The sequence below is a fragment of the Poromitra crassiceps genome (assembly GCF_964638095.1).
Source record: "Poromitra crassiceps genome assembly, chromosome: 6".
NCBI lineage: Eukaryota > Metazoa > Chordata > Actinopteri > Beryciformes > Melamphaidae > Poromitra > Poromitra crassiceps.
This window is the reverse complement of record NC_139627.1, coordinates 37273106-37299576: the sequence shown is the minus strand read 5'-3', so window position 1 is coordinate 37299576 and position 26471 is coordinate 37273106. Positions and strand designations below refer to the sequence as shown.

The following is a 26471-nucleotide window of genomic DNA, read 5'->3' as shown; positions in this document are numbered from 1 at the left end:
ACTCCTCAGGGTTAATGTGTATACTGGTGTCTGTAAAGGATTTTTTTTTTTTCCAATTCTCTTGTGGACCACCAGGCGGAGCCCCGGACCACAGTTTAGGAACCAATGATCTAATATACTTTGCTGATTCATCATGCTTTTTGGATCTAGTATTTACAAAATTTCACCCATTGGCCCACAGAGGATGCGAATGGGATTTTTTTTTTTTTTGCATAATTAAACAAAAAACAGCTACTTGGTGAACTTATGAATGATCCTGGGTCAGCTGGCCATTCGTGGGAGTGGTAAGAGTGGGGGCACTCTTGTGTTGCGTTCCGGTTCCCCTAGGCGGGTTTGTAACAGTTGCTCATGACTTGACCTTTTTTCCCTCTTTTTCTTAGAATTGCTGTGTAAAATTTCTAACAAAAGATGTTCAAGCTCCTTTCATTCGATTCATTTAAAGGAACTTGTAATTGTCGGTCATTGGCCAAAAGGGGGCACTGATCATAGGTTCATGTTCACGGTAGCCCTGTTAAAACCAGCCTTCAAAGTAGTAAATAAAGGTAGGGAAAAGCTGATAATGGGTTCCTAATAACTACCGGTAACTTCATATTATAATTTAACTATTTTCTCACAATGTATAAGCCTTTTTTTTTTTACAGTTTGGTTGAATGCATTGTTTATTGATTGGCATGAATACTTAACATTTGTCAAAAGAAGACATTAACACGTTCAGTGCCAGCGACGCCATATGGCGTCATTAGAAATTTACCGTACAGTGCCAGCGACGCCAAATGGCGTCATAACTCCAAATTGTTTTTTTGACGGGGGGGTGTCGATCTAAGCTTCTTACGTCGCCTCTAACAATATTGTAGCTATTGGAGGTCGATAACCTATTTTACAAACCCATTAGGTGGCGACAGCACTCTCCTGATCAGAGAAAAAGGAGCCAAACACACAGAAATAGTCACTGGGAAAAAGGAGGAAATCGCATCGCATCCGTCCGTATGCATCGACGTGCAGAAGCACAACGAGCACAACGCCAGCTGTGCCCAGAGCAGCAGCATCCGCTGTCACAACTGAGCACCTTCATGTACGCTGCAACAGCACATTGACATAATCAGCATTATTATTCCGAACTGGAAGCATGCCAGCCCGTGACAAACACACGCGGAACCAAAAAGCTGAATATCGCGCACCATTCACTGTGTGTGCGCAGCAAACTCAGCAGAGACTGAGAGCCACCAGGCACATAAGACACACCCAGGAGGCGTGTGCAGTTGAGGGGGGGGGGGGGGGGGGGGGGAGCACTGAGCAGCATACACTTCACCCAGACAGACCCAGACATCAGAAAATTAGCTTCAGAGTCAGAGATGTGCTTGAAATGTTTAATTTCACAAAAGGCTCGTTATCTCAGCTCGTAGAAAAAAAGGTATGTTTTTCGTTCAATCAGGCTATCTTCTCCGGCTCATAACTAAAGAACGGAAAATGGGATCAATAAACTTTTTTTTGCAGGTGATAGAAGAGAGTCTCATCGTTATTTGTGCGTGTTCAGTGTTTACATAGTAATTATTAAAAAAATTATATGACTGTTTTAAAATGCATTGCGGCCTATGTGGCACAGCAAGCAACCTTTTGCCCAAGGGCCGTGGCACTGAAAGTGTTAAACACAAGATCAGTGTATTCATTTTATTTATTTATTAATTTTCTTTGCTCCTTTGCAGTGGTCACAAAACTCAACTGGCACTTGTATGCAACATCATTGGCATAGATGGAGGTATAATTCATGATTTTCAATTAATAAAAGTCTGCTCTTGTAGCAACTTTGTTGCATAGAAATGAGCAAATGTTAAAGAAAAATTTAAATATGTAGAGCAGATGGTCGAAAAGGTTATAAAGCTAGAATCCAGCACTCATCACCTAAGCATCAGCAAGCAACTCTACTTTAAAGTGATTTCAAACTGCCTAAAGGTTTGTTTGTTTTTGGCTCCAGAACTTTCAGCCAGCAAGTCAGGCAAGTTTAATGCTAAAAAGTATTGGCTAAAGTGCCAATTGTCACCAATGAATTAAAACGGTTTGTGCAGGTAAAATACATGCTTCATTTAACACTTTGTTATGGAGCTTTAGCTGCACCAAATAATACTTTCCACCCTATGGAATTATAAATGCAGCACACACAATAATTTTAACATCAGTAATAGTTTGAGACTGTTCCACCTCACTAGCACCTCATTTACACATGGTTTTCAAATGTGACCTGTATCTGGATAAGTTATCTGGATGTTATCTGGATAAGGAAAAAACACATGTTAATGGTGTAAATGCATTGTGATCAGATCTTCCTGACCACATCTGGAGGTAGACTGGCTCACATTGTGTTCAGATCTCTTACACCCCATTTGCACCTCGTTTTTAAATGTGACCATTATCCAGATAACTTATCCGGATACAGGTTGCATTTTAAGAATCAAGTGTAAATGGGGTGTAGCAACCTGAGTTCCTGTCTTCTGGTCATCCTATGACCTAGACATAGTTAGATAGATTACACCTTGGCGTTGAGCAACTAGGATAATCGTAGACTGGAATTTGACCTGCACAAGCTCAAATCTTAAATGCGTGTGCATTGAGTTTGGAGGGAGGAAATGCCACTGCAAAATTCTCTTGCCTGAGCCTACATGTACTGTATATGCTCAATACTGTCACTGTCCACTGTCCAGTCTTCAAACTACTGGTTCTCACCTAGCATCTAGAAGTACAAATAGCCTGACTGACACACCTCATCCTGAATTCATGCCAATGCCATAGATCTACATGATGCATCCAGACACAACATGTAGAGCCCTAGTTAAAAATAACAAAATCATATCCAAGATGGCTGGCCAAACAAGTGCAAAAGGTCAAAAACAAGAACTAGCTTGATCAATTAAATAGAATAATAGAAGTGGTACAATGGTGTCGGCCGTCGGGAGACTCCCAAGAATCTTTGAGAGAGAAAAATCCATAAAAAACCAGACGAGGCTAAGCCTCCCATGCCATACATTTCAGTCTTGCTTTACATAATGTGTAAAACCGTAGGCAGTCAGGCATTTTGGCAAAAACAGTGCCTAACTGGACTGTCCAATGGCGCTATCAGACAGCTAGGCCTAGCAATTGTATACAGTAGCTCCCATGTGATAAGACACTCTTCTGGTCTGGAATGAGAAAAGGACAAGACGGTTTTGTCAAGATTGGAAAGACATCCATCCTGTAACCTCTTGTCATTGAAGTAATCCATGTAATCCAACTGACGGCATTCCCCAGTATCCCATGGCATCATCCACATCTGTTACCATGGTCACCTTGGCCTTCAGTTCTTGAAGGCTCCATAGCGACTGGCTCGACAGATGAAGTCTTTCAGCAGATTGCCATCAATCTGCCAGAAGGCAGTTGTCTGGGTTACCTCAGTCAGGTGGTTCACACAGAACTTAAAGCAGAACTCTTCAAGATCCTAAACGATAACAAGGAAAACGGAACGTTGGACCACAAACAAGCAAAAAACAAAAGAAAATAGACATTATCCGTCCTAATTGTAATCTAGAACAGCGGTTCCCAAACTTTATAGGCCATACACGCTACATCCTGACCGAGTAGGAGTAGTTTGAGGCTTTTCAAGTGCAGGTGGTGGCTCAGAGAGAGAGAGAGCTGCTCCTGTGTGTAAACTGCACCCTGTGGATGCAGGATAGTGCGGACAACTTCACACTGCAGCCTCAGAGAACGTTGCTTGTGTATTCCCAGTTAACCTAGCAATAATAACAATAGCCAAATACTTAGCCATATTACTGTGATGGTAGGCCTGCATCTTTGCACAAAGCTCTCCAATGTTAATTGGCACAATTTACACAGTTTAAGCCTCAAATCTTCCTCAACAACATTCAATCTTTGATATTTAGTCTTCATTTGCTGATATTTAGTCTTCACTACTACAGTGTTATATTACCAAGGATTCTTTTCCTCCATGTTTTTTTTTGTGATAATCACACTTGAAAAAATAAATACAAACCGCCATTACATTTTCCCTCTCACACACCCCTAGAGGCAGCTTGCACACACACCACACTTTGGGAATCCCTGATCTAGAATAATTTATCCTTAATCTATAAAGGCAACAAACATTTGCTATGGTTGAATGGTTTCACATCTACATACAAACAAAGTAGTTGGTTTCACCTGTATGTTTAGACTGTTGGGTTCAGACTAACCTCTGCATCATAGCGCACAGCTGCAGACAGCATGGAGAAGGCATTTTCCACGGTGATGCCCCTCTTGATAATGTGCTGACACAGTCGTTTCAGGCGGTTCTCACAATAAGACGTGGCCAGGTCCAGCAGCCCTGGGAGAGAGAGAACAGGTACAGCTTATATATATTACGTCAGTAGGAACTAATGATAACCGTACTGACAAATGCACCTATCAGACAGTCGGCACGTGTGGGGGTCTGACCGATAGCATCCTCGGGAGGCAGCTCCACATCATCTGTGTAGAGGAACTCCAGGAAGGAGCGGTAGACCGGGTAGGAGAACTGGTCTATCTCTATCACCTCCTTCATGTCTTCATTCCAGTGGGACTGGAACATGGATCTGAAGTGTTCACACCTGTGTAGCCAGAGAATAGATACAGGTGTTAGTGTTACAATGTAACATAACGTGTGTTTGGTTACTGTGAGATTACATCCCTGACCTGATCTTGAGCACTGCTTTGTGGACATAGATGTATTTGCCATCGACGTTGAACTTTAGGTCAGCTGTCTCTGGGCTGTCAAACTCTTTCTTCAGTGACTGTGCCACAGTCAAGAAGTCGTCATGCTCTAAAGAGAGAGAACACATTCAGATTCAGATTCAACAAAGTCGGCAGAATTTGCGTTTGGTACAGCACATTAGCTACTGTGTCAGCAAAAAACATAGACAGTACAGATATCAGACAATACACAGACAGTACAGGTAGCATATAAAAACAAATACTGAACAGAAAGTGTGGATGGGTATTGCTTCAGGAGTGAGTGGAGTTCAGTGAATGATGGCAGTGGGGAAAAAGCTGTTTTTGAACCGGGTTGTTTTGGTGGATATGGATCTGTAGCGCCGGCCAGAGGGCAGCAGTTGGAACAGGTGATTAGCTGGATGAGATGGATCAGAAACTATCTTTTTTGCTCTTGTGATTGTGCGTTTATGGTAGAGTCTAATGATGAGAGGGGGGTGCCTGTGATTTTCAAGCTCTGCACCCGCCCAAATAAGTGTCCAGAACAGGTTCCCTTACTGATCGCTGAGGCATAGATTACCGCAGAGGTTCTCAAATGTTTTTCAGCCAAGGACCCCTTACAAGATAGAAAATATACCGGGGACCCCCTCATTCTGATTTGTGATTTTGGGCTAAGCTTAATTGTTTCCACGGGTCAGTAACATGCTTGACTTTTAAATTGATACGTTTGTTAGATTAGAATCTAATCCATGAACCATTTTAGATTTAAAGCATAAAATATTTTCATTGAACTATGAAGCTTTTGCAAAAAAAAAACGTTTTTATTTTTATTTTCCTGAAAACTTTTCGCGGGACCCCCTGGCAAAGTGCCACGGACCCCTGGGGGTCCCCGGACCCCCGTTTGAGAACCACTGGTCTAGAGGAGAGGAGATGTGAGGGATTCCATCATATGTCAGCAGGTGAATCCAGACACAAGGGTCTTACCCATGGAAAGCAACCTCCACATAACTGAGGGAGTGGCGAAGCTTGCGAAGACATCGTCTGTGCAGGTAAAGTGTGTGAGGTGAGGCAGCACGATAGACTGGCCCCTGCACTGCCCCCACATGTACACTTGACCACTCTGAGTCTTAGCAGCAGATGTATGTGTGGAGTGACAGGCAGCAATCTCTACAACTCTGTCAAAGGAGCCAGAGAAGACAGGTCAGTCAGCACAAGCGTTCAGGGAGAGACATTCAGGACAGATTTGGTTTTGTGTGCATGGTGACCGCCTTTCACCTCTCTTTCTCGGTCATGATCTGCACTGGGCTAAGCTGGTTGCTCTTGCTGCCAGTGCCCAGCTGTCCATATGTGTTGGCACCCCAGGCGTAGAGCAACCCTTCGTCTGTTAGTGCCAGGGAATGGGCATAGCCAGAGACAATCTGCAGGGAACAAAAAATCTACCTTGGACGGAGCATGAGACCCACCATTTTAACAAGCCAAATCTATCAGATATCGCTGCCCTTTTATTTGTGATTTGATGTGAAAAATCAAATAAGGCCAAACATAATACACTTCAAAGCTTTTTCCAAACATTAGTCTACGTATATACTGTAAGCTAATTTCAGGGAGCCAGTAACGTATACTTTTAAAAATCAATTTTTGTCCTAGTCCAGAAATTATGCAATATTAATTATGTAAAGAACTGCATCCCGAAGTGAAACAAATGAACTAGGAGCACTTGGTGTTCACAATGCGCAAATAAAGCAAACTGGAAAGGGAACTCAAATCAAATGTAAACTATAATCAAACTTTGAGGTTTGTTAATCTGCAAAGGGCCTGAGGTTGTTTGATCACACGTTATGTGCACAAAATATGCAGAGTTGCATATACAGCTGAAATGGTTCAAGAAATACTCACCTAGATACTAACTGAAATTAGTATAACTACATTTGTATATAGTGTGTACTGAAAGTAAAATGTGTGTGTGTGTGTGCGTGTGTGTCACATGCCCACAGCCGTGTCTCACCTGTTGTACACATATGCCCTGCAGCGTCACAAGGTGACAGGGAGTGAGCTGGTTGCCATTATTTCCCAATCCAAGTTGTCCATTGCCATTATAGCCCCAACCGTACACCTGGAAAACATGAAGAGAACCACTCGAGTGTTTTTGTTTTTTTTATAATTTTTTTCCTGATTTTTTATCCCATTTTATCCCCCGTTAGTGCTCACTTGATTTCTCAATCCTGGTTGCTACTCCATCCTCTGCCGATCTGGGGAGAGCCGAGACTGGCTCCATGCTTCCTCCGAGACATGGGCAGTCAGCCAGCCGCTTCTTTTCACCTGACAGAGGAAGCTTCACCGGTAGGACATAGCACGTGGGAGGTTCACGCTATTCCAACCAGTTCCCCTCCCCCTGACCAGGCGCCCTTAACTCATTCACCGCCAATGACGTCTTTGACGTGTTATCAGAAATAGCCCTCCCCGCCAATGACGTGTTTGACGTGTTTTTGTTTTTATGAGTGCAGCGCATAGTTGAAACACTTACCCAGCCTGTGACATAGTTTCGGGTCCCTAACCTCAAACTCAAGCCGACAGCACGTTATCAAACACATACCGCAGCTGTTGTTTGAAATTAGGAAGAAGGTGGAAAGGAAACGCGCTTCCTTGTTGCAGAGGAGAAACGCCATTGAAATGCCCCCTCGCCGCGCTGCAGAGCTGATCGACTTGCTGCACAGCAGCGGACATCGAAACCGCAGTAGTCAAACCCGTGACCAACATGATCGATCCTGGTCCCTGTTGTCTACCCTCTCACTCTCCCCTCTGCCGTCTACCCTCTCACTCTCCCCTCTGCTGTTTGCACTCTCTCTCTCCCCTCTGCCGTCTACCCTCTCTCTCCTCTCTCTAATGTGTTCCTATGTGCCAGCCCGAAAGAGACGAGACGGAGTCACAACTGTGTGGAGGAGGAGAAGCTGTTCTCCTCCTCCACACAGCCTCGCCACATAAATGGCTTTCACACAGAGGGCTGCGTGCCCTCCAGTGTTGCTCCTGGCCAATCCCAGCGCCACAGGGCGTGGTTATTGCTTATCCTAAGTGGGGTTAGAAATCTAAAAGGGGGATCGTGTGTGTGTGTGTGTGTGTGTGTGTGTGTCTGTCTGTCTGTCTGTCTGTCTGTCTGTCGGTGTGTCTGTCTGTCTGTCTGTCTGTCTGTGTGTCTGTCTGTACACTCACTCACACTGAGCAAACTGTATTGTTGAATGTAAAAAAAGCACTTCATATATATATATATATATATATATATTTTTTTTTTTTTGTCATTTGTGTCATAATGAATAATATTTACATGTCTGATGTCAATACAGTTCAAAATAAAAGAATTGAGAGCGAGTTCTGCCTGATATTGTGTGCTGTGTACATAAATGCCATTTTCTGCAATTTCTTTTCTGACAGAGACTTTTTGGGTGAAAACAGGGTGTATATAAATGGCTATAAGTAGAGTACAGAACATGCTAAAAGCTCACTTTTTTTTTCCTGGTGAACCCAGAGACGTACATCTTCATTTTGAGGTATTGCAAATCACTCTGGTGCTAATAGATAATTTACTGTGGGTCTTGAAAGATGACCAACAATTATGAAAATCTTTGGCCTGTGCTAAATATTGGCAGTCCTAAACTGGCGGTGAATGAGTTAATGACCAGAGGAGGAACCACATTAGCAACCAGGATATTGCATGTTTTTGTGAAGGGGGTTCCTCTATGAAGGAAACCCCCGGGAGGCACGGGGAGAACATGCAAACTCCACACAGAAAGGCCCTTTTGACAACCCCACCCGGGCGGTGGGCACTCGAGGACATGCGGATGGGCACGCATTCCTTCAGCGTTCACATCGTCCCAGGTGGGAATCGAACCCACGACCTTCGAGCTGTAAGGCGATAGTGCTTACCACTGCACCACCCTACCTCCCTAGACGTACGACTCAAGTGTTTTGACCGGAGATGGATCACAGTTCTGTCATCGGTCAGCTCCAGCACAGGTTAGGCACTCACTTCTCCGTTGTCCACCACTGCCAAGGAGGAGATCTGACCACAGACGATACTGACAGCTGCCTTGTTCTGCAAGCAGTTGGACACTCTCCGGGGCGTGGGCTGGTTCGCTGTGGAGCCTGAGCCCACCTGACCACAGTTATTGTAGCCCCATGCATACACCTGGCAGGTGTGAAGTTAAAGATGAGAGGTGAGCTAAAATACTCAAATGATGGAGAGCTGTATCAAAACAGAGCATTGGCTTTTAGCCTAGATGATTAAACATGTACCATGAAAGGAAGCTACTTGTTATACAGCAGTTTCAACAACTAACATCCCAGTTAAATTAGTCAACAGCCCCTTGTTTCATGGAATTCAAACACATTGAAACCAAACTTATGTTCGGTAGGCTGATTGTACAGTGTATTAAGAGTATAAACAGGATTAACAGGATGTATAGATAACAAAAATGCAGTAGGAATATTCATTGACCTTAAAAAAAATGCATTTGACACAATGGACCACAAAATATTACTATTATGTATAGGTATGGTGTCAGAGGGCTAGCTTTCGATTGGCTGGAAAGTTATACATGTATTGGAAATAGGCAGCAATTTGTTCAGATGGGTGATCACTAGCCTCTCAAGCCAGACTGTCTCTTCTACATTCTGTGAATGAATCATCGACAGTCTGTTCTTCAAGCTGGGAAGACTTGGCCAAAGCAGGAAGGGAAACTCTGGGAATAATGATCGATGATAGGTGGAAGGCGGGACATCCACTCATATTTCTCCAATCACCTGCATCGTTTCGAACTTCCTCCAAACTGAAGTGTGTTTTTCCCCCTAACTTCCTTTGACCAGGCTCTGTGGGCGTGAAGTACAGACTGTATAATGATGCATTTGCAGAATGTAGAAGAGACAGTCTGGCTTGACAGACTACTAGGTTATCACAGGTCAATGTGCCTCAACATTACCTGTGGTGTCCCACAGGGGTCAGTCTTGGGCCCCAAATTGTTTATCTTATACATAAATTATATTTGTAAAGTATCTGAGGTACTGTATTGAAATGTATTGTTTTTGCTCCAGGATTGCCACGAGCATTGGCATATTGGGTAAAACTAGACATCCTAAATCAGAAATCTCTGTATTACGCATTTATTCTACTGTATCTGACCTATTGTGTTGAAATTTGGGGGAATATCTATAAAAGCACCTTACAAAAGGTATGCCAGCACACTGCAAAAAAGAGAGACAAGGATTGTAAATCATGTTGGTATTGTGATCATATTAATCAATTGTTTTTAAAGTCACAGACTTTGGAATTTATGGATTTAGTGAAATTTATAACCACACAAATTATGTCGAAAGCCAGAAATAATATAATGCCTGGCAACATAAAAAAAAATCATGGGCAGAGGGAAGTTACGATTTAAGAGGGAAACTCAATTACAAACGTCCCACTGTCCGCACTACTCATAAAATAATGTGCATTTCAGTTTGTGGTAACCCTTTGGAATGGCCTAGATATGGAAACAAAAATGAGCAATAATATTACACAATTCAAAAGCAAATACAAAAAAGCATTAATGGACAATTACAAAAATGATGAACTATACAAAATTGCACTTAAGTGAAGGTTTGATTTCTTAAAAAATATATTTTATATATTTTTAAAAAAAATCGTTATTTTCTTTCTTTTTTCTTTAGGTTTTCTTTAATTTTTTATTATGATATTGTAAGGAAGGGGCAGGACTACATAAGCTTTTGCTTCCTTCTGCCGCTTCTCAAACTCATTCTTGTTTTTTTTTGTTTTTGTTTATTAAGTATGTTTGATTTAATTGTTTATGGTTATATTTGGTCTTTATTGTGATTTTATGTTTGATTTGTTCGAGAAAAATCAAAAAGTATATAGCTGACCGTGTGAAAAATACTGTAGATTATTTAGCTTAGTTTTCTCTGTTTTCTGGGATAAACTAATGTTGTGATTGGCTTTAAGCTGCTGTAATGGCCTGTATGACTAAGTAATGCCTTTGACCAAAGCTGAATCACCTGTTTTGGTTAGAACGGTTTTACACACGTCCTCGGGAGATGCTTGACTTATAATTCTGCTGTTAAGTAGGAGTTAGTAGTTAAGCATTCCACACGCTCACCTCCCCTGAGTCGCTCAGAGCCATAGAGTGATGAGAGCCACAGGCCACCTCTGTGATCTTCTTATTGAGCAGGTTGGCAGACACAAGCACTGGAACCACTCCTTGGTTGGTGGTCCCGTTTCCCAGTTGGCTGTAGCCGTTATGGCCCCAGGCAAAAAGCTCTCCCTCTGAAAGACAAAATGCTTAGTTATTCTGCAGTGCTGTTTCAAGCCTACTGTGTTGAGAATTGTACTTCTGGAACTGAATGCGCGTGCCAAGATGTGCTGCTACCGTCAGTGGCCAGCAGGATGTGGGGCCCGCTGCCATAGCTGAGGCTCACCACCTTCCTCCCACTCAGGAAGTCCAGCTTCTTGGGCACAATGGTGCTCAGGCTGTCCCCTGTCCCAAGGCAGTTGCTGCAGTTCACTCCAAACACATACACCTGAGTTCAGAGAGAGAAAGAGAGAACGAGCGATATGGGTCATCTGATAAGCAGGTCAAAGCCCTCTGACTGGGTAACAGGTCACATTCCAGATACACACATGGATTTGTTGTGTAGTCCCCCGCAGCTGGGAATGGAACTCGGAACCTCCAGCATGGGAGGCTGACGCTGTAGCGAGGAAGCTAAAACCCATGGGCCCTAGCATCTTTCTCTAGAGTGCCTCGAGTAGGCCTGTCACAATAATCAATTGATCGACTTCTCGTAGGATATATGGACATGACCTCAATCATTTTTCTGACCTCAATTAATTGCCCACTGTGCATTTGTTTACATAAGAAAAACTATGCTGAGACATGTTTTGCTGTCATTTCTGGTTGCGCTGCTTCTGTCCTTATCTGCTCTCTCTCACACACACACACACACACGCGTGCGCGTGCGAAACAGGCGAAGATAACGTGTCTCGAGAAACATCTTTTTTCCTTCTTTTTAAGATATAGCCGTTTGTTTGGAATGAGCAAGAAAAATTCCCAGGGACTCCAGCAACATTCTAGAATTAGGGTCTAGAGAGGGTTAACAATTAAACGTTTATTGCTATTTGAAAGGGTGTACTTGGCTTGCATGCATTATTATGCTATTATATTAGCATTATGTCAGCGACAAAAAAAATCAAGTTAAACTGGACCCCCTCCAGTTCGCCTACCAGCCCCGAATTGGAGTTGAGGATGCCGTCATCTACCTGCTCAACCGCGCCTACGCCCAGCTGGACATAGCGGCGAGCACTGTGAGGGTCTATGTATTTTGTTTTTTCAAATTGGCATGTGAGTCATCTGAAGCCACACCCACCCCCGGCCGGCTATTTGCGCCCAGCTGGACATTGTGTGCACTAGCGGAAAACAATATAAAAGACAATATATCGACCAACAAACAGTAGTTATCGTGACAGGTCTACTCTTGAGGTGTCGGGGAGGTTTACTCACCGCACAGCACAGCTGGTTACCGTTACACACATACATCAATATGAGTGGGCAGGGCTGATAAGAGCTGTGTAGATGTGTGTAGATACATAAAATCAGTAATACATAAAAATACAGTGAGATGACCACCGGAAGCATTAGGCCTAGTTTGAGTGTTTCCTTGAACAGCACATCAGTTTTTTTTCTTCCAACCCTTGCAGCCTTACAAATCCATAAAAAAAGCCAGCAACAACTCTGCCAAAGTTCCCTTGCTTCCCAACCCTGGCACCCCTGATTGCCCTTTGACCTCTCACCTCATCATCCCTGGTGATGTAGATGACCTCATTGGCAGATGTTCCAAACACACAGGCCTGCCGTATGGAGGAGAGCTCCTGGGGCCCCATCAGGCTGAAGAGGGGCCATTTGGTCACATCCACCATGTTGTCCTCGGCCTGACTCCGTGGTGAAGGTGGTGGTGTGAAGGGGCGTACCTCAAACCCAGGGCAGGGGCTCAAACTCAGGGCAGGGCAGGGGAGAGGGCTGGGGCTCAAACCCAGGGCAGGGGAGAGGGCTGGGGCTCAAACCCAGGGCAGGGGAGATGGCTGGGGCTCAAACCCAGGGCAGGGCAGGGGAGAGGGCTGGGGCTCAAACCCAGGGCAGGGGAGAGGGCTGGGGCTCAAACCCAGGCAGGACAGGGGACAGGGCTGGGGCTCAAACCCAGGGCAGGGGAGAGGGCTGGGCTCAAACCCAGGGCAGGGCAGGGGAGAGGGCTGGGCTCAAACCCAGGGCAGGAGAGGGCTGGGGCTCAAACCCAGGGCAGGGGAGAGGGCTGGGGCTCAAACCCAGGGCAGGGGAGAGGGCTTCCACAGCCTTTGTCAGGGGGAGTGAAAAACATCCAGTCAGAGTCTGAACATCAAACACTTTTCCCACTTATATTCAAACATAACACTTGCTCTTACAAAACAGCATTAATCTCAGTTGAGAAGGGAATTATGGGTTTTGTCCTTGAGCAAAACTCACATTACTGCAGCCTATGCTTTTAGACATTACATGCTTTTAGTGTTAACTGTGAAATGGTTTGATATTTAGGAAGAAAGGGGCTTTACATAAACAATGAAGTTCAGCTTAGTGTGGGGGGGACTTTAAGCAATGTTGCCGTTGCTTCATCTCACTGTGGAGATTAGAGACAAGTTCAGTTGTAAGGTGTATAGCTTAAAGAGATTTGGGGTTAGCTCGCAATCACACTGGTATGTCTAATCACAGCCTAGCAGCGAGTCTGCTGTACCTCATTCTTCTAAAGCAGAAAGAGACCAGAGGGAGATGTCTTGTATCTAGCCTCCAGCATTAAATGCAATACACAAGCTGATCAACTGCATGCCCGTTTTCTGGCTCACTAAAATTGTAACAGTTGCCAAAAACAATCCAGTAGGACCCAAACCAAGGCTTTCAACTTCAGTACAAGTGGACTTATTTTTCATGAGTTGAAATAAAAGATCTAAGATTTGTTTCTATGCATGCAAAATTTCTCTGTAATTTAAATTTGTTTAAATCTGTGTGAGCAATTCTCCTTTACCAAGATAATATATATCCACCTGACAGGTGTGACTCGCATATCAAGATGTTGATTAAGCTAAAACTGCACATTTGAGTGGCCTTTTATTGTGACCAGGCATACCTGTGCAACGCTGTTCAATCAGAATCTTGATCTTGATATAGATTATCTTTGCAAAGAGGATTTGTGTGAACAATTTTTTAGAGAAATAAAGTTCTGCCTTTTGTGTGCATAGAAAACGTCTAAGATATTTTATTTCAACTCATGAAAAATGGGACCAAAGATTGCCCACTTAGTTAACGGTTAGATAAAAGCATTAGGCATAAATGCATTATTCAGCAAGATGTCTAACATTAGCTGTCAACACAACAAAGCACATTTGGACTCTGACGCTACTCTACACAGTGGCCCGTCTGGAGTGTCAAAGCGATCTGTCTAAATTTGCCGGTAACACTTTACAATAACGTACACAAATAATGTAGTAGTTACTAGTAAACTAATCATTAACTAATAGTTAATGAGTAGTTAATGAATAATTCGTCATTAGTCAATCACTAGTTAATCATAGTTAATGAGTAGGTAGTCATTAGTTAATGATTAGTATCTAAGTTCCTGAGTAGAGTAGTTAATCATTACTTAATGATTACTAAATGTCAGCTCCTGAATATAGTAGTTACTCATTAGTTACTGATTAGTCAGTCAGTTCCATGAGTAGAGTAGTTAATCGTTCGTTAATGATTAATAAATGTCAGTTCGTGAATATATTAGTTAATCATTAGTTAAGGTCACATTGTGAGTATAGTAGTTAGATACAGTCATTAATTCATGATTAGTTGTTAGTTCCTTAGTGGAGTAATTACTCATTAGTTAATGGTTAGTCAATGGTCAGTTTGTGAGTATAGTAGTTCATTGTTAGTTATTCATTACTTAATTATTACCTGTACAAAGTTACTCTTTTGTGTACCCTATTGTAAAGTGGTGCATCATACTGAGTAGTTTATGAGTACTTACTCATTACCTGTCCATTAGTTACTGTTTTTGTGTACCCTAATATAAAGTGAAACATCATATACTTAATAAATGCAAGACTTGTTCCAGGAGAGATTTGAACCCTCAACCCCAAAGGGTGTCTACCAACTGAGCTAACCAGCCTGTCAACACAACTTAATCGGTAGAGCCATACTATGGATCTGTAGAGCCGGAGACCAAGTATTATAGTTTTGAAGGTATATTCCACCCAAATACTGTGTGTACAGTACACACATGCCAGTGTGTTCTGGAAACACACTGGCTGACAGAGTGCCTCCTACAGACAGTCAGCTCACTTTTGAATAGCAACAGCCAGAGGAAAGAGTGAAAAGCACTGAGAAAACCAGTTTTAAGGGGTCTGACCTGGTGGCACAGACGGTTAGCTTGCTGCCCGGCAGTATTGAGCCCCCATGGCTTTTGAGGTTGTGTGTTCGAGTCTCAGTCAGTTTTGAATGGACAGCCAGAGGAAAGAGAAGAAAGTGCTCACAGATTAGCTACTTAACTATTTCTAAATTGCCTAAAAGCTCAAATATATCCTTTTGACCTATAGCCAGCCACTACAAAAGCCATACAGAGAGAAACAGCATCAGTGGCAGTACCTTTGTGGTTCACTGTGTATGTCAGCTGCCTTCAGAGAGAGAGGTTGTGAGTTCTAACCTGGGATGTGCACAGACTGAACTTTTATTCAAAGTTATTTGTATTTGAATAAAAGTGTAAATAGGGGTAACAATCTTCTTTTAGTTTTTATTGCACTTCTAATTAGAGTAATAATAATAATAATGAATAAATAATATTTTTTGACAGTGCAGATAATCATAGTTTTTTTAAATGACACTAAATAATAAATTAAGTTAAATTCTATTTACACTAAAGTCAGGTGCTTTGCTTTCATCACATTCTTTATGTTATTTTCCTTTAACTTGTGCTTTTCTGTCTTCCATCCATAATTTATAAAAGATATTTTCAGCCATTGTATACTTTTTTGACAGATGTATGTTAATTTACAGCTGAAATTGGGTAAGAGAGCTGAAATTGGGTGAGAGACATAGAGAGTGATCAGGGGAGAGAGAGGTTTTGCTGAATAGCCCACTGTAAAAAGTTAAACCAGACAGGTCGAACTTTTCATAGTGCACTGTGAAAAGTTCAACCAGCCACACCTGAACAATCACACCCAGGTGTTGCTAATTAAGTGTCTTAAAGTGGTAATCCACAACAGCTGCGCTGGATTAGGTAATAGAATTGATGAGGGAGAGAAGTCTCCCCTCAGGAAACCTGGGTTACATCATAACCATCCGTTCATCTCTATGCAATCTAAATCCCATAGAGATAGGCACAGTGCTTATCTCTATACCGTCTATATCCCATAGAGATAAACAGTGTTATTCTATAAGGTGTGTCCCACTAACTTAAAGATGGATGCAGTCTGATTATTTAAACAATCTTTGAGCAACAGTTGTACCAAAACTTTGTGACTTTGTGTTTGTGTTGTGTTTGTGTATTGTTGTGGAGGAATCTTACACATTGGACCATGATGGTATGCAAACACGTGAAAAAATGCCCATGTATTCTCTTACCTACATGAAGCAATGTAAGATAAATCAAGGTCCAAATGATTGCAGTAAAAAAAAGTACAAAAATGCACGCACATCCAGTGAGGGGTTAAAACCAGGTGCAGGACCGAAGTGCAGATAAGTAATAAAAATAGAGTCCGCACACTGGCAGCTGCTCCCAAATATTTATTTGACCACAAAAAAGTGACGTTTTGGGCAAGGCCCTTCCAAATGATTGCAGTAGCTTTGAATTTAGAAACTAAGAATCATGCAGCCTTATTGAGATTGTTTTAGACTAGGGTTCCAGCCCCGAGCGCGGCCCCAACCGCAGCTCAGCTGCTGTGTGGCCTCAGTGACATCACAATTGTTTGAGTGCCAATCACTGATGATGTCATAGACATTGTGACATCAGCAGTGACATCATTACTGACCAAAATCATCGCAAATCTCACAATGTGGGACCAAAATCGCAGACAGACAGACAGACAGACAGACAGACAGACAGACGCTACTTTTATGTAAGATTACTTTTTTTTTTGTTACCTTTATTTAACCAGGTTAGTCTCATTGAGATTGAAAATCTCTTTTTCAAGAGAGACCTGGCCAAGAAAGCAGCATAAAGTTACAGACACATTTTAACATAAACAATACAAACAAAACATCTAAAACGTAAAAAAAAATTCACATCCATTTACTCAGCAACAGGGTTCATTATGGATCAAAACATTTGCAGACCTGGATTTCAGCTTCCTCCATATTTTTTACCCTGGTTTTAAAAATACTCATAGGGACTAGCACCTGGAGGTTTAGTGAGCGTTGGAGTTCATTCCAGGCCAGAGGGGCAGACACCTGGAAAGCTTTCTTGCCATTACTTCATATCGTCTGACTCTTTATGCGCTGCGTTGTTATCAGTGTGAAGGAACACAGTGTGTAACAATCACAAGCTGAACTCTAAGCAGCTCATAGCTCAGCAGGATGAGTGGCTGTGCCACTGTTGTTTACCTGACAGGGTGACTGTTGGTTTGATTCCTGATGGAGGAGACATAATACAGCAGAGATGGGAAGAGTACACGCTTTCTTTGCTTAAGTAGTTAATTGTGTAAAAAAGACTGGTAAACGTACTGATTCAACTAAAGTACTCAAGTAAAAGTAAAAAAAGCACAGGCTCTGAAATGTACTCGAGTATAAGAGTAAAAATTGTTTTCTGTGCAAGGTGAATAGAAACTCACGTCATATTAATATAATTCAAATACTATTCAACTTAAAAGGTCCCTTCAAAACATATTTTAAGATGCATAAAGACTATACTTTAATCTTCTATTCTTAATCACTATGACCCACTAGCTCAGAGAGTTGGATTGCTATCTAGCAGTTTGGTGCTTGTGGGTTTGAGCCTCAGTGACTTTTGAGGTTGTGGGTTCGATCCTCAGTCAGTTTTAAATGTCGACAGCCAGAGGAAAGAGTAATTTAAAAGCCCTGAGAAAACCTCATTCAATCAGTCTGACTTGGTGGCACAGAGAGTAGGCTTGCTGCCCAGCAATATTGAGACCTCAGCCACTTTTGCGGTCGTGGGTTCGAGCCTCAGTCAGTTTTGAATGGTGACAGGCAGAGGGAAGAGACAAGAGCGCCCGGAGAAGAGCTGTGAGTGTGAAGGGCAGCTGGTGGTGTGAAGGAATAATACACACAGAGACACTGGGTCCAGAGGTTGTGGGTTCGATTCCCGCTCCGCTACCACTACCTGGAGCTAAGGGGGGGGGCTGTTCTCCCCCCCTGACCTCTGCAGAGACATGAGCTGAGGGTTATGAGACAGAAAACCACAGAGAGCTGAAATTTTACTGACATCGGAAGTACGTTTTGTGTTGGGGTTGGCTCACTGCGAGTTAAGTTTCTGATTTCTACACACTGTATTAACACTGACAATAACACAGCATAAAGAGTGAGACAGGTGAGATTTGTACCAGTGAGTTGAGCTAGAGTCAGGGACTGACTAGTCTCCTTCATCATCTTATTTATATCAGTGTTCAAACTACTGGTGATGATAAAGAAGGATCACTGCTGCAGCTTATAATGTGAGTACTTTTTTAGAAACTGCCTGAAGCTGGGATTGAACCAACAACCTTTACATATCACACAATATTCACATGTTTATCTGAGTGAGCTATAATCCACTTTCTCTTAAGCTCTTATCATATTTAGTCAACCTCATCCTGATTTTATTTAGTCAAGTTTTCATCAACTAAGTGTCTAAGTATTTTCATCTCATCTTAGTCAAAGAAAACCGTAGCTATTCATTAGAATTTCCAAAGTTGTTGTAAAGATATATTAATCTGTTATTCTGGAATTGTTTTACGGTTTGAATGTGCAATACAGACACAGATGTTTAACTTCTTCTTCCTGTTCTGATTGGATCTCTTCCCAATTCGTCCCTCCCTAACATTTTTAGTCTAGTTTTCACCAGTGAAAACAGATAGTCGGCTAACATTTTTGGGCCAGCGACGGGAGTTGCTGGCCACTACAAACGGCCGTGTCACCAGCACTGTTGACGAGACTGTTGAAGAGACTGTTGAAGATAGTTCTTCTGTCCACACCAATCACAGGAAGCCTTTCAGCCTTTGGGTGGGAGCTGCGGGACTCAGCCAGTCCACTCCTGTAGAGTGATGTCTGTTGCACGCCAATCAGATGAAGCCTTAAGCTTCTGGCATACTCTTTGCGCCCAGCCAAGCGCATAGGGCGCGCGGCGATTATGACGTAATTGCACGGGGCGTGTCGGGGGGCGAGGCCTGAGCGCAGCGCGGCGCGTCCATGGAGATTTTTCTATCAGCGCATTGGGTTTTGCTGCCTGTGCCTGTCAGCGGATATCTGCTGTGATTGAGTCCTCACCGTCGTAAAGTCGCCTTCAAAGCATGATGTTCGATTATAACGAACTAGTTGTGTGGCTTAGCCTTCCCAAATGTTGAGGGTCGTTTTTTAGAATTTAATACATAGAATTGGGAACGTTACATTCAATTTCATTCAGACTGCCTGGAGGAGCGAGCTGAGCACTGAGTATGTTCTGTTTTGGCCTGCGCAGAGTGCGTGCGCCCTCCTCGGAGCCCCGCCTCCAGCGCGTGCGCAAAGAGTATGCCAGAAGCTTTATGCCCGCCCGAAATGCTACGTGTGAACTGACGCTGGTCTGTCAGTCTGCTAGCGAATGCGCTAGCAAAGACAAACAACAGTCAGTCAGTCCGTGCTCGTATAGGCTGCGATGTGTGAAGCAGACCTCTCTGGATTAGAAAAGTAGGCTAAGGAGAGAGATAAATCAGCCATCAGCCATACCGTTTTGTATGGTTTTCGGATTAAAAAGTGTTACATCTTGGTTCACACCAACAGCATCTAAGAAGCAGCGCTTCACTCACAGAAGCGTGGAGCATCCGGTGCGTTCGGTTTCCCCAGTTTACACGGATATTGAAATGAAACTCCCTCTGCAAGGCTTTGCTTCAGTCACTTTGTTGATGCAGTGTTGCCAGATATATGGTGAGTTTCCACCCCCATTTGGTGCATCAGAGGGCCAGCAACCTGGCAACCGCACAGTTTTTTTTACACAGCAGTGAGGGACGGTCTGAGCAGGTTTTGACAATATATTAGGCCGCCAACCTTCTCGAGCCGCCAACTAAAGCTTCGAGAGCCGCCAGCGTCTCATGAGCCGCACAACGAGGAACTAGGCCCTAGCCTAGAGGATATTATTTCTGAATGCGTGACTCATTATTGCCTACCATTATAGCCACATAAAAATCTCTTAGAAATCTCACGTCTAAGATCACTGAGCTCTACTGATTATTTCCCCTTGATTTTATTCATGACAGACTTGATGACACCTGAATCTTAATTAGTCAGCTTACAAATACATGTTCTACCATTCTCTGCTCATTTCATGCTGCCCTCTTTGCAAGACATTTTTTAATTGGAAGCTGAGGAGGGATGCTGCCCCCCCTAATTTACTCACATCAAAGTAAACACAGGGTCGTTGAGAGTGACGACCCTGTGTTTACTTTCTCAGTTAGTGTCAACGACCCTACTTAAAGCTGTTGCTTAGGGCTTGAAGGAGCGCAGAACTGAAGACAAATGTATTAATATCGAATGTGTTTCATGTCCGAACCGCATGAAAACAGGGCACTGCACTCCGTCAGGTCGCCATCAGCGCACCCCCCGAGTTTGAAGTCGATCCGACCAACGGTTCTCGAGATACGTGAAGGACACAGAGACAGAGAGAGAGCCAGACAGACAGAGGATAGCCAAATTATTAGATAGATATATTTTTTATATTCTTTGGCCAAATTCATTAAAAAATGACATTTATCTTGAATGACGGCTAATGTGCTGCGTGCCATATCTGGTTTTATTTGGGGGCGGGGGGGGGGGGGGGAGGACTTCATTATAAAGTAACTTTGAAGTCATGAAAATCGACTATTTCCTTAGCACCCCCACAGATTGGTCTAGCCTCCCCCAATCCCCCCCAAAAGATCCTGGAGCCGTGCCTGTTCCTTTCATTTTATTGCCCAACATTGTAGTTTGTAGTCCGAGTAGTTAAACTACACCAAAATGACCAAAAAGTAGTTTAACTACTTGACTCACTATGCAAATATGAATGTAGTTGAACTACCAGCAAGCTACATGTACTACAAAATGTAATTAAACTACATGTAGTTCACTACTCCCCAACACTGTTGACTACAGTATGATGCATCACTTTACATTAGGGTACACAAAAAGAATAACTAATGGTCAGGTAATAAGTAAGTACCGTAATGATTCGGTACTCAACAACTCTGGAGCAGCACTTAAGGGGGGGAACGATAAAGGTAAGTGGTGTTAAGAAGTAATAATGAATGAGTCACCCTTTGGTGTGAACAGCTTTGATATACCTACAAAATAATCATTAACTAATGATTAACTACTCTAGCTATATATTCACAAACTCACATTTAGGCTACTAATCCTTAACCATCTATTCAGGAATTGAGACTAATCAGTAACTAATGATTAACCAATATATTCACGAACTGACATTAATCATTAACGAACAATTAACTACTCATGGAACTGACCGACTAATCACAATCAGTAATGATTAACTACTCACGAGCTGAGATACTCTACTCAGGAACTTAGATACTAATCATTAGCGGGTAACTAATGACTACCTAACGCTACTCATTATGATTAACTAGTGATTGACTAATGACAAATTATTCATTAGCTACTCATTAACTATTAGTTAATGATTAGTTTACTAGTAACTACTACATTATTTGTGTGTTATTGTAAAGTGGTAGCAATTTGCCTAACATATTTGCCCAAGAGAGCACAGAAGTTTAAGAAGCTATAGAATACAAACATTACAATGCTTTCAAACCCACCTGTTATAAGTCTGTCTCTGAAGTTGTTGACGAGTCTTGCCGAACATTTCAGCAACATTGCGAACGGGTTGGTGGTCTGTCCACCTTTCGCTTGCTGTTTGCTGCTAATCCGCCACTCTGTAGCCACACTCAACTCCCCAGACTGTTTGCGGAAGTGAGGAGCAAAAACAACATCACGTGATTTTTTTCTTTTTTGAAGTGCCGCAGCCAGCAGCAAGTAGCCCTGACTGCAGTATGCAGATCGGGGAGTGGCTCAACCTCAACGTGTTTGACTCCGCCCACCTGCCCCCACATGAACCGCACACTGAAGAGAATATTTTTGTAACTGCTAAAATCCAAGTGTAGTTTTACTTTGAGCGGGCGGAGTCACTCCCCGATCTGCGTACTGCAGTCAGGGGCTTCTCGCCAGCAGTACGCAGTACATTGGAAACTCGAACTCGAGTCGAACTGAATCATGAACTGTGCTTCACCTAACCCTAACCCTAAGAGATAGTTGGTTCCAGAGCCGTATAGTTGGTTCATGAAATCGCTGGGCTGCGTGCCCTCCAGTGTTGCTCCTGGCCAATCCCGGCGCCACAGGGCTAGCCTGGGTAAACCCATCCCCCACGTGACCTGCTCTCAGACCTGTTCTCAGTCACATAGTGACTGGGAACTGAGAGAGCAGGTCACGTGGTGGCTGGGTTTACCTAGGCTACCACAGGGCGTGCTTATTGCTTATCCTATGTGGGGTTAGAAATCACGCGTACAGCGTTCATGCTGTGGACGTTAAATCCGTTAGCAAATGCCCTAGGACTGGGGATGTACCCCTTTATCCAGTGGGCAGTGTTATTGTTTTGAAGCACAGGCTGCAAACTGAACTTTCACTATCGGAATCTGTCTAGGGGTGGTCCGGGAAATAGACATGCATTACCTATCAGGCATGCAAACTCGTTGAGGGGAAAAGCCAATGGTGAAACGTACCAGAGTACCCAGACACAAGACAACTCGAAATTATTCACTTCAGTGCCTTATTTTGGGATAAAAAAGGTGACGGTCACCTGGCGACTAGTTCGCATTCCTCCTGACCTATAGGCTATCAGGGAGGGATTTCGGGGGATTTTGAGGACAAAGGAAGGGACAAAAGCAAATGTTTCAACTCTGCAGCAAAACGGTAAAGATGCACCCCAGGGGGGGAAATGGTAGATGCAGGAGTGAAAGTATTTAATTACTAAATGAATATTTTATGTTGGGTCAAGTTAGCTGGCGGAACTTGTGACAGTGGTGCATATCCATGACGAAAAGAAATTCAAGTTCTTAAAAACTCATGAACACAACTAAAGTTTGACTAGGGTGTGTGTGAATCACAACACTTGCAGCAGGGTGGATCCAACAGCTAAACAGCAAGTTTATTTTGGTTAGGATCAGTAACACAGATCATGTCCTGAGGGCGAGATGAGAGGAAATGATATCAAAATTCCCCTGATTGGAAGAACATGGCGCTGATGGTTTGTGGTGTGCATGGGGAAAGGGTGTGTTACAATGGATTACAATGTTCAGTGAATAAAGATGGGAGTAGAACAATAACTCCACAGCAGAGAGCGCCATTGACCATCCCCATGGCAAACTCCAATGATGGGGAGATCACATGATATTCACATCTCCCATTTGCAAAAAATACTCCAATTGCTCAAAGCATTTAGTGCTTTTTTCACCGTGTCCTTTGAGAGAAAACTTGTATTATTTTTGTAGAAATGAAAAACAAAAGGCACAATGAATTTCAACTCATTCTTGTCTTTAATATGCACAAGAGTTGAAAGCATCAATGAGCCACCTTAAAGAGAAGAATTCAATCTAAAATTTATAAAAAGATATAAACAATCAGAGGCCAAAACGCTGTCTGTTGCTTTTCTTCTATTATTTTATTTAAAACAACTTTTCATTAGCAAGTAAAAATCTTGCAACAAAGATAAGCTTGTATCTATTTCAGATACAAGGCAATGAAATTGTAAATCTTTAAAGTGGCTCGGTCTAGTCTGCTAGCTCATGACTGTACACCCTCTCTATAGTTTTGTTCATCAGTAATAAACAGCTAGTCCCGAAAACAAGCCTGGGCTGCTTGTAATACCCCTGACCACTATTTAAAACCCTAGCATGACCCCCCTCCCCACCCTGCTGTGACCCCCTCTCAGTAGTTAGCAGCCAAACAGAGGATCACGAAGTCTTCAAGACCAGGGGCCTGTACTACAAAGCAAGATTAGTGGTTTAGCGAGGTAACTTCAGGTTTAAACCTGGTTTGGCCGTACTACAAAGCAAGTTAACTTCTTACCGACATATATTTCCATAGCAACTTATGCTTCACACTTAACCTGGTCCGCAGCAGGTTAAGTTGCAAGGATAAGATTAAACCTTAAATACACCGCCCACGAACCAATCGAATCAGCAGTTTGGAAAAATGGCCAACCCCTTTCTGGACGAGTTTCCCATCTAGGAAGGAGCACGAATTGTAATGTTGAATGAGTAATGTTAATCAATGTTAATGTTAATCAAGGACTAAAGCCTTGCACTTGTTGGCTATTTTAATTAAGCCCTACTTACCACTTTGGAATATGTTTTTATATATTCATTTTTGTGCTCTCAAGTAGCCTAGATACGTTGTTTGATCCCGCTGATCGATTGCAGCTGAATAGTGAGTGGAGAAATATCACTAAACCGGCATAAAAAGGTTACATAAACGTCTCCAAAGCGCACGGTGCCGTGTGCGCAACGGAGCTGAGACTGACGTTGGGTTGGAATTGAAATGGTCATACTACATCTAAGCAATTTAATATGGGATCACCTGCACACAGGCGATCCCATATTAAGATGATTCATATCTAGGCGACTCCTGCATTTTGCAGCTGCAACTGTGTTGCTTTTGGCCTGTATGATGTGATTGAACTTCATATTTCCAGCATCATTATATGAAATATGGAGATATGCGACTCTGCTGACATTACAATAGCCATATGTGACCACAAAATAGGCTAGTTTTTATCAATGAAAACTATGCCCGCATCGTCTCAATTCAGTTCAGCAGTTTTCTCTTTTATAGGCTATTAGGATATCATTATTTTATTCATTGAGCATGCGTTTCTAAATCTATGGTCTAAATAGGCTTACAGATTGTGGAAATGTATAGACTGAGATTACACATTTACATTTTTACACTCGCAAAAAGCTGCTGTAGGAAACAGAAATCGCTGATCAAAGTAAATCAAATGACTGATGTGAATACAAGCGTCAGCTTTAGACAGTCTTTCAGCAGACTATCCAACGCGGATTTTCATTCTGACAGGCTACATTAAATATCCGCTAAAACTCTGATCACTGCGCTTTCATGATTGAACGAGGAAATGGGTGTGCCTGCCATGTCAACTCAGCTGTTCATAATGTGATTGGCCACAAAATAGGCTATTTTTTATAAATGAAATCTATGCCCGCACGTACCGTGTCGATTCAGTTCAGAAGCATTTTTTTATTGTATTATCATTCTTTTTTTTTATTGATTAGCCTATAGGAATTATTCAATCAGTCATTGAGCCTAAATGGTCTATACGGATTTTGGACTGAGATAGATTACACATTGCTTCCACAAAAGACTGTAGATAGAGAGCTGTAGATAGCCTACGAAACCGCTCTTCAAATAAATTACTTGTGTGGATAAAAGTGGTCACTTTAGACAGTCATTCGGGAACAGTAATAATATCCAACGCAGATTTTTATTTGCGGTTTCATAGAATGAGGAAATAGGCGTGTCTGGCGCTGTCAGAGTTGGAGCAGTCCATATTGCATTGTGATTGGCAGTTGTTAAAAACCACGCCTCTTTTGCGGGCACGAGCTCCAGTGCACGGGCATTTTCATGTGCACGCGCTGTCAGCTTGATTAGAAAAACCTGGTTCGAGTTAACGAGTGCCAATCGACGTTCGTAGTACAAGTTAACTACAATCGAGCTGATCTGGTTTAGACAAACCAGATCAAGGGACAGATCCTGGATCTTCTAATACAACATTCGTAGTACAGGCCTCAGGTCTAGGGTTTGGATCAGCCCAAACCCGGGAGACCAACTGGGACATGGGACGGTACAATTAAACAGCCCGTCACCACTAAAAGAGGAAAAAAAAAAATAGGCTGTTCCAATTAGGTATCAGCATGTCATCACAATACATATGCATGTTAAAAAAACTAAAACAAAGAAATATTGCTTTAACAAAAACAAAAAATCCCCACCCATCTTTGACAGTAAGGTTATCGTTCTGAAAAGTCCATCCAATGACTGTCAGCTGCAGCAGCTTTGTACAGGCTTTATGTAAATATATTTATATATTCATGAGACGGCAAGGAGAGATACACATCACGTTTTTTGTACAATTATTCAAATCGGTGATGACATGTGACCTCTTCATCAAAAGTAGTAAAGTACTGTAAAGGTCAGTGGACCTGTACTCCTCAGTAAGTCTAGTCTTCAGTGAGCATCGGTCCCTTAATGCAGGCAGACACCAATATACCTCTCAGACGTGTGCATAAGACTGAAGAAAAACATTAAATCAAGTCAAAGCAAAAAATGGAAGCTCCACAGCCTCAACCAGAAGCCAAAACGTATGTTGTTCATCATCATCATTCATATATATATATATATATATATATATATATATATATATATATATATATATATATATATATATATATATATATATAT

The 26471-nt window shown here is 42.5% G+C and overlaps 1 protein-coding gene across 1 annotated transcript; it reads right to left on the bottom strand.

Annotated features, from left to right (window-relative positions):
* Window positions 1-1388: 1388 nt before the first annotated feature.
* Window positions 1389-21896, bottom strand: LOC310778192 (RCC1 and BTB domain-containing protein 1-like). The gene is made up of 12 exons (XM_083638549.1): window positions 21758-21896; window positions 12545-13100; window positions 11127-11277; window positions 10857-11023; window positions 8732-8890; window positions 6716-6823; window positions 5986-6128; window positions 5695-5885; window positions 4696-4822; window positions 4459-4610; window positions 4218-4348; window positions 1389-3466 (listed from the first exon to the last, which is right to left on the bottom strand). The coding sequence occupies exons 2-12, from the start codon at window positions 12668-12670 to the stop codon at window positions 3326-3328; spliced, it is 1596 nt and encodes a 531-aa protein (XP_083494675.1). The 5' UTR covers window positions 12671-13100; window positions 21758-21896; the 3' UTR covers window positions 1389-3325.
* Window positions 21897-26471: the final 4575 nt, after the last annotated feature.

Excerpts from the sequence above, each read along its gene's own strand:
- LOC310778192 (XM_083638549.1), bottom strand. The coding sequence starts at position 12,670 with ATGGTGGATGTGACCAAATGGCCCCTCTTCAGCCTGATGGGGCCCCAG. Across the intron at positions 6,129-6,715 it reads AGGGCATATGTGTACAACAG|ATTGTCTCTGGCTATGCCCA; the intron begins GTGAGACACGGC and ends TGTTCCCTGCAG. Across the intron at positions 4,611-4,695 it reads AAAGCAGTGCTCAAGATCAG|GTGTGAACACTTCAGATCCA; the intron begins GTCAGGGATGTA and ends CTGGCTACACAG.